At 49.4% G+C, this 13,858-nt stretch overlaps 1 protein-coding gene across 1 annotated transcript in view; it reads right to left on the bottom strand.

Annotated features, from left to right (window-relative positions):
* LOC128979871 (multiple C2 and transmembrane domain-containing protein 1-like) overlaps positions 1-13,858 on the bottom strand; it is a 111,311-nt gene that overhangs the window by 83,772 nt on the left and 13,681 nt on the right. The window contains exons 3-4 of the mRNA XM_054398289.1: positions 4,774-4,916; positions 1,343-1,422 (exon numbers count right to left, since the gene is read on the bottom strand). Coding sequence (XP_054254264.1) covers positions 1,343-1,422; positions 4,774-4,916 — 223 coding nt within the window. The remainder of the gene's footprint in view (positions 1-1,342; positions 1,423-4,773; positions 4,917-13,858) is intronic.

Below are 13,858 nucleotides of genomic sequence, written 5' to 3'. Positions count from 1 at the left end.
GTGCAGGAGGTTGTTCCTCCCCAGGTGCAGGACCCTACACTTGCCCTGGTTGAATCATAGAATCATAGAATTGTCAGGATTGGAAGGGACCTCAAGGATCATTCAGTGCCAACCCCCTGCCATGGGCAGGGACACCTCACACTACAGCAGGTTGCTCACAGCCTCATCCAGCCTGGCTGCAAAAACCTCCAGGGATGAGGCTTCCACCACCTCCCTGGGCAACCTCTGCCAGTCTCTCACCACCCTCATGGGCAAGAACTTCTTCCTAGCATCCAATCTGAATCTCTCCACTTCCAGTTTTGCTCCATTCCCCCCAGTCCTATCACTCCCTGACACCCCAAAAAGTCCCTCCCCAGCTTTCTTGGAGCCCCCTTCAGATGCTGGAAGGCCACCAGAAGGTCACCTCAGAGCCTTCTCCTCTCCAGACTGCACAACCCCAACTCTCTCAGTCTGTCTCCAGAGCAGAGCAGCTCCAGCCCTCTGCTCATCCTTATGGCCCTCTCTGGACACCTTCTAGCACCTCCAGATCCTTCCTGTAACAGAGGCTTCAGAACTGCAAGACAGAGCTCCAAGTGGGGTCTCAGCAGAGGCTCAGCTCTTAGACCCTGCACCACTGATCACAACCCTCTGAGCTCAGCCTCTAGACCCTGCACCACTGATCACAACCCTCTCAATGTACCTTACTCTACTCAGCTGACCCACACTTCCCAAGCTTGCCTACTAGGACACTGCTCTTGTGTGGTGCAGGTTTGCAGAAGTACTGTCACAATGTTCTGTGTGCATTTCCTGAGTATAAGAGAGATGTTGGGGTGCTGGAGAGAGTGCAGAGGAGGGCAAGGAAGCTGTGAAGGGCATGGAGAATGTATCTGATGAAGAGAGACTGAAGGGATCGTTAGTGTGAAACAGAGGAGGCTGAGGGCAGACCTCATGGCTATCTACACCTACCTGAAAGGAGGTTGTGGAGAGGCTGGTGCTGGTCTCTGCTCACAAGGAATTATTGACAGAACAAGAGGGAATGGCCTCAAGCTGCCACTGGGGAGGTTCAGACTGGACAGCAGGAAACATTTTTTCCCAGCAAGAGTGGTCAGGCACTGGAATGTGCTGCCCAGGGAGGTGGTGGAGTGGCCAAGGCTGGAGGTGTTTGCAGGTGGTTTGGATGTGGTGCTTGGGGCTGTGGTTTAGGGGTCAGCCTTGGAGAGTAGGGGTTTGGTTTGGACTTGGTGATCCCAAGGGTCTCTTCCAACCTAAATATTTCTGTGAGTTTGTGATTCTGCAACTCCCTGAGCAGACAGCCATGAGGAGATAGCCATGCAGGATGGCTGTGGGCTGGTTTGTGCCATACCTGTTTACTTCCAACGAAGCGAGGTTCAAAAACGCCGAACCAATGAAGTCATCTTGAAGTCCAAAGTCATAGTCAAAGACCTAAGGTGGACAGGAGAAAAAAATCCATTTTTTCACTTTGTCTGGTGTTTTTTGGTTTTATTTATTTTTTTTGTTTGTTTTTGTTTGTTTATTTGTTTGTTTTGTTTATACTGGACAGGCTGAGAGCTGGCTGCAGGCAAACCTCATGGAGTTTAATAAGGACAAGGGCAGGGTCCTGCATCTGGGGAGGAAGAACAACAGGCACCAGGACAGGTTAGAGGCTGCCCTGCTGGAGAGCAGCTCCACAGAGAAAGACCTTGGAGTGCTGGTGGGCAGCAAGTTCTGCATGGCACAACAATGTGCTCTGGTGGCCAAGAGAGCCAATGGGATCCTGGGGTGCAGCAAGAAAGGTGTCCAGCAGGGCTAGGGAAGTTCTTCTGCCTCTCTACTCTGCCCTGCTCAGACCACCCCTGCAATCCTGTGTCCAGTTTGGGGCTCCCCAGTTCCAGAGAGACAGAGACCTGCTGGAGAGAGTCCAAGGCAGAGCCAGGAGGATGATTTGGGGACTTGAGCATCTCCCCTGGGAAGAGAGACTGAGAGCCCTGGGGCTGTTTAGTCTGGAGAAGAGAAGGCTGAGAGGGATCTGATCAATGTCTATCAATAGCTGAGGGGTGGGTGTCAAGGGGAGGGGGCCAGGCTCTTTTGGGTGGTTCCCAGGGATAAGCCAAGGAACAATGAGTTCAAAGTTGAACAGAGAAGATTTCAGCTCACCATGAGGAGAAACTTCTTGACAGTGAGGGTGACAGAGCCCTGGAGCAGGCTGCCCAGGGGGGCTGTGGAGTCTCCCTCTCTGGAGATATTCAAGACCCCACCTGGATGCATTCCTGTGTCATCTACTCTGGATGACCCTGCTCTGGCAGGGGGATTGGACTTAATGAGCTTTGGAGGTCACTCCCAGCCCCTGAAATTCTGTGATTCTGTGACTATGCCAAATAAATATTTCTACCAGACTCAGTACAATTTATGTCTTAGAATACCTGAACAAGCCATAAAACCTGAAATATTTCACACTCTGTGTTCAGAGTACAAACACTGACAGGACTTCTTACCCCTTCCCCTACTCTTCCTAGGAATAAATAAATAAACAAAGATATAAATAAACAACTAACTAAATAAATAAGATACTGCAATTTCCTTAAGACCTTACTTCAGGGTTGGTATTTGGCATAAATACATCAAAACTGGAAGCTATGTTGTGCCTGAATCTGCTTCTGTCACTGCTGCACTGTGTTCATTCCTTATGAGTCACTTAAGCTCATTAAGGGTAGGGAAATGCCAGCTGAGAATTATAATTAACTTTACACTTTTCTAATAGAATTAACTTTACAGTTGTCTAATAGTGATGTAAATTATCTGAGCAGAACACATGAAACATCGTACAGACTGATGCTCAAATGCTGTTTTGGAGGCATTAATTTGCTTTAAAAAAAAACCAAAACAAAACACAACCCCAAAACCTACAGTTTCATATTTCAGTTAATCATTTTTTTTATGTCATCTATTTGAGGTTAAGATTGACATTAATCTCTAGCATGCTATCATTCCAGGCAGTTTAAAAGGATTACTTAGGGAAGACTTACATATCCAATCCTCCTCAAAGCACTTCTGACCTCTGTGTGTTCTAAATCAGAGCTCTAAGACCACATTTCTGTGGATAACATCATTAGAACTTGATTTTTATCTACTGTGTTTTACATGATTAAGGGTCAGTTTTTAAATGCAGGTCATTACAAATCATTGCAGCCAGAAATGTGCCTTTCCATTCCCTTCCTGTAGGACAATGATCACACCTTTTCTAGCTTCCCTTCCAGCGAGGATAGTTAAGAAGCATTTTCTTCCACTACTAGGTCAGCGTAATTAGTAATTGTGTAATTAGGAAGTGCCAGCTAGGCACTGCTGGTCTCTCTGTGGAATGTTAATGTGGAATAAGCAATGCCACTACTGGTTTGGGTTGGAAGGGATCTCCAAAGGGCATCCAGGCCAACCTCCCCTGCAGGGCCATCCTCCACTAGATCAGGTTGCCCAGAGCCCTGTCCTGCCTCACCTTGAATATCTCCAGGGATGGGGCCTCAACCACCTTTGCAGGCAACCTGTTCCAGTGTTCCACCACCCTCATGGTGCAGAATTTCTTCCTAACATCCAATCTCAACCTGCTCTCCCCTCATTTCAAGCCATTTTCCCTCATCCTGTCCCTGCAGGCCTTTGTAAGCAGTCTCCCTCCATCCTTCTTGCAGCCCCCTTCAGGTACTGGCAGGCTGCTATTAGGTCTCCCTGGAGTCTTCTCTTCCCCAGCTCCCTCAGCTTGTCCTCATAGCAGAGCTCCTCCAACACCCTGATCATTTTCCTGGCCCTCATTTGTGATACACTGTGTAGAATTACAAAGTTCAGCTACACATAGAAAAAAAAAGCCAAAATCTAGGGGAAATGGGCACATATTTTGCTCAAATCAACCTCAGCAAAGAACTGTTTTTAATGGGACTGATTATGCCTCCTAATCAGAATTATGCAATGGCATTTCATATAATCATAAAATCATAGAAGGTCAGGGGTTGGAAGGGACCTCCAACCTCTAAATACTCTTTATCAGTTTCACCTCTAAATACTCTTTATCAACGCAGTGCTGCAAAATAAATTTTCCAGCATACAAAAACTACTTCAGACATTGGAACACATTGCAGAGGAATGTGGTGGAGTCTCCATCCCTGGGGGTGTTGCAGAACTATGTGGCTGTGGCACTTGAGGATATGGTTTAGTGGCCATGGTGGTGCTGGGTCCAATGGTTGGACTGCATGACCTCAGAGGCGTTTTCCAACCAAACAATTGTTGGATTCTATGAAAATATTGATTCTTTCACAGAATCACAGTATCAGGGGATGCTAGGGGTTGGAAGGGACCTCTGGAGATCTTCCAGTCCAAGCCCCTGCCAGGTGAGCTGCAACCTCCTGAGCTGCACTTTCCGTCCCTTGCCCCTTGGCCTATGGCAGGCTGCAGCTGAGCAGAGCCTGTCCCCTCCCTCCTGCCCCCCAGCCCTCAGCTCTTGGCAGACATTGAGCAGATCCCTCTCAGCCTTCTCCTCTGCACACTGCACAGCCCCAGGGCTCTCAGCTTCTCCTCCCCAGGCAGGGCTCCAGGCCCTTCAGCATCCTTGGAGCCCTCCCTTGGCCTCTCTCTGCAGCAGATCCCTGTCCTTCTCCAACTAGGAAGTCCAGAGCTGGATGCAATATTCCAGATGAGATCTCACCAGGGCAGAGTAGAGGGGGGGAAGAGAAGCTCCCTGGCTCTGCTGTTCACACTCCTCTTCCAGCAACTGTTCTGCTGTCGTGTGGCAGATTTCAGTCAGGCAGTGCTCACCTTTATGTACAGTGGCTCTCTGAGGTTCTCTATGAGGATGCAAGCCTTCTCCTCCCACACAGGGTTGAGGTTCTTGTGTATTGTTTTGCTTCTAAAGACTTCTTTTCCTCCGAGCTTGAACTTGACATAGGGGTCACTGGTTCCTGCCGGAAAGACACAACACACACAGACACTGTTCACTGTGTCCCCTTGTAACACATGATGGGAATGCAGACTCCTCAAACAGAAATAAATGTAACATCAGCTCCCTCTACTCCCAGCCAGCAGCCATAGGTCAACAGAGGGAAAAAAAACCACTTACAGGAGATCTGTTGACAGCCAGAGCAAAACCAGCAGCTGAGGATAGAAATCTTTTACTGTCACAATTTATGATGTTCCACAGTGTCCTTGCAATGACATTCAAGGTCCCTCCCAGGCTAAACCATCCTATGAATCTATGAATTACTCAGGTGGGTCACCCAACATCAAGTGGGTGCTTGCATGACCTTATGCTGCCTGCAATCCATACTCCAAGCCAGACATGAAGTTCAGGCTGCTGCAGTGTAAGGTTTGGTTAATTATTTACTTATTAGTACCAGGATTTCGTCTCTATGCCACCACCAGAGTTAGATTATAAAGTTATTTCTGCAAAGTATTCATCTGATCATCTGATGCCTTTGGAAAGGCACAGGCTCTGCTGGCACCACCAAGTGCAACCCTCCATGGACTTCACAGCATCCAGGCTTTCCCCTTCCGTGAAGACACACTTCAAACAACTCTCACCATGAGCAAATCAACCCTACAGTCACTCCACAAAGCTTCCTGCAGCCATCTCCTTACCACAGGAAGTCACAAGTTTAAGAAATTCTTTCCAGTGAGGGTGGGGAGAGACTGGCACAGGTTGCCCAGGGAGGCTGTGGCTGCCTCCTCCCTGGAGGTGTTCAAGGCCAGGCTGGATGAAGCCTTGAGCAGCCTGGGCTGAGGGGGAGACGTCCCAGCCCGTGGCAGGGAGGTGGAACTGGATGATCTTGGAGGTCCCTTCCAACCCAAACCATTCTGTGATGCTGTGAATCCATTGAGTAACAATTAGTGGAGACCAAAAAGACAACCTCAAAGGGCACTGGAAGAGGAACATTGAAAGAGGAATGTTAAATACAGCACAAATGTACAATGGATGGGATGCAAGCATTCAGGTGTCAGAAGGTGGAAGGAGGGCTCTCAAGGTGGCATGTGTTGAGCAGCCACCCAGGAGCACATCTTTGTCCTCTTCTAAATAAAACTGCAGGGAGACAAAAACCTGATGGCACACACAGATGCATGACAGCACAGAGACAAATCATTGCCAGCTGCCAGAAGGTGCAAAGTGGCACATCCCAAACCAGCACAGACATGGTCACCCCACTAGCAGGAGCACTGGAGGCATGAGGAGGACCTGCTGGCTGCCAGCCTTCACCTTCCCATCATGCATGATCCAGATCACAAATCTGTGCTTCTGAGTGTGAGCATGTAGGTGGGAGAGTGTGAAAGCAAATGTCCAAAGTCACTTGCTTTAAACCAGGATCAGTTTCCCCTGTGCAGGGTTTCATGTGGAGATCTGCTGTACTGCCATGACCTCTCTGGCCAGCCTGCTCCAGCCCTCCAGCACCCTCACACCAAACAACTTTCTCCTCCTGCTCAGGTGGAACCTCCTGGGTTCCACTTTGTGTCCCTTAGGGGCACAACTAAGCAGAGTCTGGCCCCAGCCTCTTGCCCTCTCCCCACAGCTCCTTTAGCTGTTTCTGAGCATTGCTCAGATCCCCTCTGGGGCTGCTCCTCTCCAGGCTCAACAGCCCCAGGGCTCTCAGCCTTTGCTCCTCACAGAGATCCAAGACTATCTTAAAATAAAGCAAAACTCCAGGACAAAGAATCATGATGCTCATGAGTAACAAAAACATTATAAGGCAGACCTCCTTGGGGTTGGGTTTTTTTGTGTGTCTTTTAATGCTTTTCACAAGGGCTGCACACCCTAGAGGCTGACCACAGCCCTTTGCACTATTCCATGAAGCCACAAGATGTCAGTGCACTTTACCTAAACATTTTTTATCTCCTTTACACACACACAGAGACACAAAAAATTAAAATAGATTGGTGGGAAACTGTCACCACAGGCAACAGGGTCATAGTCATGGCCATTCCCTTCTGTAAGTATCGGGGCAAAATTTTTCAGTGGCATAAAAATGTTCAGTCCAGAACAATGGTCTCTTGTTCTTTGGTGATTCAAGTAGTGGTGCTGCTTTTTAAGGCAAAGGTCAGACTTTCTGAAATTGAAATTTGAAGGACTTCAGTATTCACAGGAGGTGATTGGAGACAGCCAGCATGGCTGCACCAAGGGCAAGTCCAATGGCTTACCAATGTCTGACCAATGGCTTACAATGTCCATCAGTGGACAAGGGAAGACCAACAGATGTCTATCTGGGCTTCTGTAAAGCCTTCTACACTAATCCCCACAATATCCTTCTCTTTAGGCTGGAGAGATGTGAATGGATGGGTGGAGTGTCCAGTGGATAAGGAATTGGTTCGGTTATTAAATCCAAAGGGTGGTGGTCAATGGCTTGATGTCCAGAGGGAGATGGGTGACCCCTCAAGGGACCTGTGCTGTTCAAGGTCTTCATCATGAAGACAGACAATGGGATCAAGGGGACCCTCAGCAAGTCTGCAGATGAGACCAAGCTGAGTGGTGTGGTTGATCAGACTGAGGGATGGAAGCCATCCAGAGGGACCAGGGCAGACTGGAGAGGTGAGATGAAGAGAACCTCATGAGGTACAATAAGACAAAGTGCAAGGTCCTGCATCTGGGTCAGGACAATTCTTGCTATCAATCCAGACTGGGGGTGATGAGACAGAGCAGCCCTGCAGAGAGCATCTTGGGGTGCTGGGGGGTGAGAAGCTGGAGAGGAGCCAGCAATGGGCACTGGCAGCACAGAAGGCCAAGGGCAGCCTGGGCTGCATCCAAAGCAGTGTGGGCAGAGCTGGAGAGAGAGGATCCTGCCCCTCTGCTCTGCTCTGGGGAGACCTCCCCTGCAGGGCTGTGGGGACACCAACACAGGAGCTGTTGGAGCTGCTGGAGAGGGTCCAGAGAAGGTCCCCAGGGGTGATCAGAGGGCTGCAGAAGCTGTGCTGTGGGGCCAGGCTGGCAGAGTTGAGGCTGTGCAGCCTGCAGAAGAGAAGGCTGCAGGCAGAGCTGAGAGCTGCAGTGCAATCTGTGCAGGGCAGCTGCAGGCAGGCTGGGGAGGGACTGCTCAGAAGGGGCTGTGGGGATAGGCCCAGGGGCAGTGGTTTGGAAGTGGAGCAGGGCAGGCTTAGGTTGGACAGCAGGAGGCAGTTGTGCAGAGTGAGGCTGGGCAGAGACTGGCACAGGCTGCCCAGGAAGCTGCTGCAGGCTCCATCCCTGCAGACATTCAAGGCCAAGCCTGATGTGTTCCTGAGCAGCCTGCTTTGGATGGAGGTGCCCTTGTGCCTGCAGGGGGATTGGACAAGATGCCCTTTGAGGGTCCCTTCCAAGCTGTTGCATTCTGTGATCTGTGGATACCTTGAACATGGACACCAACAAAGCAGCAGCAGACCAGCCAGAACTCCCCTGCAAGCCCTGGTTCTGACAGTGATTTTCCTCTTGGTTGCCTTGAAGCACAGGCACCTTGGGCCTTCATTGACTACATTTTATGGTGTGGACTTTACAATCCCCAAAACCTCTCTGCAAATTTGAAACTGATGTCAAATGCTGTTCTGAGACACACCCCCAATGAACAGCTTAGCATCCAGATGTCAAACAACTCCATATTGCTGATGATACAAATCTGGGGGGGTTGGCTGACACCCCTCAGGCTGTGCAGCATCCAACGTGACCTGGACAGGCTGAGAGCTGGCTGCAGGCAAACCTCATGGAGTTTAATAAGGACAAGGGCAGGGTCCTGCATCTGGGGAGGAAGAACAACAGGCACCAGGACAGGTTAGAGGCTGCCCTGCTGGAGAGCAGCTCCACAGAGAAAGACCTTGGAGTGCTGGTGGGCAGCAAGTTCTGCATGGCACAACAATGTGCTCTGGTGGCCAAGAGAGCCAATGGGATCCTGGGGTGCAGCAAGAAAGGTGTCCAGCAGGGCTAGGGAAGTTCTTCTGCCTCTCTACTCTGCCCTGCTCAGACCACCCCTGCAATCCTGTGTCCAGTTTGGGGCTCCCCAGTTCCAGAGAGACAGAGACCTGCTGGAGAGAGTCCAAGGCAGAACCAGGAGGATGATTTGGGGACTTGAGCATCTCCCCTGTGAAGAGAGACTGAGAGCCCTGGGGCTGTTTAGTGTGGAGAAGAGAAGGCTGAGAGGGATCTGATCAATGTCTATCAATAGCTGAGGGGTGGGTGTCAAGGGGAGGGGGCCAGGCTCTGCTGGGTGGTGCACAGTGATAAGCCAAGGAACAATGAGTTCAAAGTTGAACAGAGAAGATTTCAGCTCACCATGAGGAGAAACTTCTTGACAGTGAGGGTGACAGAGCCCTGGAGCAGGCTGTCCAGGGGGGTTGTGGAGTCTCCTTCTCTGGAGCCTTTCCAACCCCACCTGGATGCATTCCTGTGCAGACTACCCTCAGTGATCCTGCTCTGGCAGGGGTAGGACCTGATGAGCTCTGGAGGTCCCTTCCAGCCTCTGATACACTGTGAGACTGTGAGACTGTGATATTAATGTGAAAACACAATTTTAGAAGTCGGGGGGGACAAACATTATTTCCACTTACATAACACTGTAAAACCTCTGAGTTTTTCTCTCTGTGTTTGACATATCCTCTAATTAAAGCTGAAAACTCATTAGGTCCACTTAATTAAAAGCTCCAGGCTCCCTTGCAGACCTTCTGCATTCCTTGAAGAGAGACCATCCAATTTTTAAAATTATATACCATAAAGAAATACAGGATTTAAAATAAAATAATAAAATAAAATGAAATAAAATGGAATTAAATAAATGAAACAAAATAATAAAATAAAATGAAATAAAATGATATAAAATAAAATAACATGAAATAAAATAATGAAATAAAAAATAAAATAATAAAAATTAATAACAAAATTAAATGAAATAAAAAATAATAAAATGAAGTAAAATAATAAAATAAAATAAAATAAAATAATGAAATAAAATAATGAAATTAAATGAAATTAAATGAAATAAAATAAAGTAATAAAATAAAGTAATAAAATAAAATATAAATCAAATAATCAAATCAAATCAGACTTGGCAGAGGTATACAATGGTTGGACTTGATGACCCTAAAGGTCTCTACCAACCTAAACCATTCTATGATTTTTAGAATCACAGAAATAATTTGGTTGGTTGTAAGAGACCTTTAAGTTCACCAAGTCCAGCCCTTAACCTCAACCCTGTATAGTCTCCACTAAACCAAGTTCCTCAGCACCACACTTCTAATGAGAAAAATGAGCTCAGTCCACTTCAGAGCTCACTGTCAGCAATGACTGCACAAAACCAGACAAAAAAATCAAAGCCCTCTCAGACTGAGGCTGCAAGGACCTGAATTCCATCTCAGATTCTTGGAATCCAAGTCCCTGATTTTCTGATTGGTTCCCTGCTTACCAAACCTTTTAAATGAAGCTGACACACTAAGCAGATTAAGAGCAGCTCTCCCAGCCATGGCCATGAAGCTCAGGAAAGAGGCACTGACAGGATCAGAGGATCAGAGGATGTTAGGGGTTGGAAGGGACCTCTGGAGATCCTCCAGTCCAAGCCTCTGCCAGAGCAGGACCATAGAACCCAGCACAGGTCCCACAGGAACACATCCAGATGGGGCTGGAAAGGCTCCAGAGAAGGAGACTCCACAACCTCTCTGGGCAGCCTGCTCCAGGGCTCTGGCAGCCTCCCAGTGCAGAAGTTCCTCCTCCTAGTGAGCTGCAACCTCCTGTGCTGCACTTGCCATCCCTTGCCCCTTGGCCTATGGCAGGCTGCAGCTGAGCAGAGCCTGTCCCCTCCCTTCTGTCCCCCAGCCCTCAGCTCTTGGCAGACATTGAGCAGATCCCTCTCAGCCTTCTCCTCTGCACACTGCACAGCCCCAGGGCTCTCAGCCTCTCCTCCCCAGGCAGGGCTCCAGGCCCTTCAGCATCCTTGGAGCCCTCCCTTGGCCTCTCTGCAGCAGATCCCTGTCCCTCCTGAGCTGGGGATGGAGCCCAGAGCTGGATGCAATCTTCCAGCTGTGGCCTCAGCAGGACAGAGGAGAGGGGGAGGGGAAGCTCCCTGGCTCTGCTGTTCACACTCCTCTGAGTCCTCCCCAGGACCCCATTGGCTCTCTTGGCCCCCAGAGCACATTGCTGTCCCAATTTGCTCAAAGTCCTTCTCATCTGTTAAAATCACCACCAGCCTTCACTCATGACCTCAATATCTCCTTAAGGAGTCATGAGACATTGCTGTCCTTCTGAAGCTCCATCACTGCTGTGGGAAGGCAGTAAGGAATCCTGGCACAGAGCGGCAGCCCCTCTTTTCCTTGGAACCATCAGCCTAGGGGATACCTGAAGCTGTTGCCAAGGTCCCTGAGAGACACTATCCATCAGCACAGCCAACCTTACCTGACCCTGAGAAACAAGGTCATGTCCATCACCAGCACCAACAGCAGGGTCTGGCACTGCCTTCTCTCCCTCTCTGCAAACATCTCAAATGGACTTTCCTTTGTAAGTTTAGGAGGTAGCTAGATCTTGTAGGCAGACACAAAGGAAGATTAAAAGCTCTTTTGCTGGAGAAACCTGCAAGTTGTTTGTTCAAAGGAGCATTAAACTGATTTCCAGAAGGAAGCAAAGCTGTGTGCTAGTGGAAATAGAGCAACTTTGGGCAGAACATAACCACAGGATAGAAAAGACCATGGTGAATTGTGTGTGTTTACTTAATTGGCTCCCAAGGCTTCTTAAGAGGCTTTCCAGCACTATTAGGCCACTTGCAGAACTTCCATAGAAGATGATAAACTGCTAACCAAACAAAATTCAACACTGGACACAGAGGTGACTGCAAACATGAGGCTGAGCCATGACCTTCAGACTGCTCCCCACAAGCACTGATCATGAGACAGAAAGGATGAGACAGAAGTCTCCATCTTCCTCTGCTGTGTTCTTGCACCTCACTCAGTGTGAACAGGATCTACCACAGTGTCTGGAAAACCTTACTTTCAGTCTTGGAATTGCTTCATTTGATCTGTAACTATCTGAAAAGAAAGCCACTGGAGAATCACAGAATGGTTTGGGATGGAAGGGACCTTCAAGATCATTCAGTTCCATCCCCCTGCCATGGGCAGGGACACCTTCCCCAGCACAGCTTGCTCAGGGCCTCATCCAGCCTGGCCTGGAGCACATCCAGGGAGGAGGCAGCCACAGCCTCCCTGGGCAACCTGTGCCAGTCTCTCCCCACCCTCACTGCAACAATTTCTTCCTCCTCTCCACTCTCACTCTGCCCTCTCCCAGCTCAAAGCCATTCTCCCTCATCCTGCCACTCCCAGCTCTTGTCCCAAATCCCTCCCCAGCTCTCCTAGAGCCCTTCAGGTGCTGGGAGGCTGCTCTGAGGTCTCCCTGGAGCCTTCTCTTCTGCAGGCTGCACAGCCCCAACTCTCCCAGCCTGTCCCACAGGGGAGGTTCTGCAGCCTCTGCTCATCTTGGTGGCCTCCTCTGGCCCCTCTCCAGCAGCTCCAGGTCCTTCCTGTGCTGGGGCCCAGAGCTGGAGGCAGTGCTGCAGGTGGGCTCTGAGCACAGCAGAGCAGAGGGCAGAATCCCCTCCCTGTGCTGCTCTCTCCCTGCTCTGGATGCAGCTCAGCACCCAGCTGGCTCTGGGCTGCCAGGGACCATTGCTGGCTCCTGGGCACTTTGTCAGCACCTGGCACCCCCAAGGCCTTCTCCTGCAGCCTGCTCTCAGCCACTCCTCCCCCAGCCTGGACTGGTGCTGGGGATGGCCCTGACCACATGGAGAGATGTACAATAATTTGGATGGCATCATTCTTGAGGAGCTTAATTATTAATACAATCATTTCTTCTGGATTCATTGCAAAAGCAGCTCTTTCCCTGAGTCTATCCACACTCAATTCTCCTCTTAATAAAAAGTCTCTCAGTCTCCAGTTATGTTATTTGTCACAATCAAGTCAGAAGAATAAAAATTGGGAGAAGTATGTGTGAGCTGAGTATGTCACACAAAACAGGGGTGAGTCCATAGCATTCTACGTATTTTGTACTTCCAAATGCAATATGAAGCATCTCATGGAAAAGGAACAGTAAAGAACACATTTGCTCTATCCAGCCTTTCATTCTGAAATATGAAATAATTTATCACAGTTCTATTAATTTAACAAACAGAAATGGCAATGGTCTGCTGTGAGAGCTGCCAAGCCTCACTGGTCTCCAGCAGCCCCCTAAACACCACAACCAAACACCACAGTACCAAAAACTATATCTTTCCTATAAATGTAGAATCACAGAATGTTAGGGGATGGAAGGAACCTCAAAAGCTCATCCAGTCCAACTCCCCTGCAGAGGAGGAGTACACAGAGCAGATCACACAGGAACACATCCAGATGGGGATCCAAACATGTCCTGGGCTGGAGCAAGAGAAGTGTGGCCAGCAGGGCCAGGGAGGTGATTCTCCCCCTCTGCTCCACTCTGCTGATACAACACCTGGAGCTCTGCATCCAGTTCTGGAGCTCCTATTACAGGAAGGATCTGGATGTGCTGGAAGGTGTCCAGAGAAGGGCCACAAGGATGAGCAGAGGGCTGGAGCTGCTCTGCTCTGGAGACAGCCTGAGAGAGTTGGGGTTGTGCAGGCTGGAGAGGAGAAGGCTCCCAGGAGACCTTCTGGTGGCCTTCCAGTGTCTGAAGGGGGCTCCAGGAAAGCTGGGGAGGGACTTTTTAGGGTGTCAGAGAATGATAGGACTGGGGGGGATGGAGCAAAACTAGAAGTGGGGAGATTCAGTTTGGATGCTAGGAAGAAATTCTTCCCCATGAGGGTGGTGAGAGACTGGCACAGGTTGCCCAGGGAGGTGGTGGAAGCCTCATGCCAGGAGGTTTTTGCAGCCAGGCTGGATGTGGCTGTGAGCAACCTGCTGTGGTGTG

Source organism: Indicator indicator, chromosome Z, assembly GCF_027791375.1.
Source record: "Indicator indicator isolate 239-I01 chromosome Z, UM_Iind_1.1, whole genome shotgun sequence".
Taxonomy (NCBI): domain Eukaryota; kingdom Metazoa; phylum Chordata; class Aves; order Piciformes; family Indicatoridae; genus Indicator; species Indicator indicator.
The sequence above is the reverse complement of the archived record's forward strand: the minus strand, read 5'-3'. Positions and strand labels throughout refer to the sequence as shown.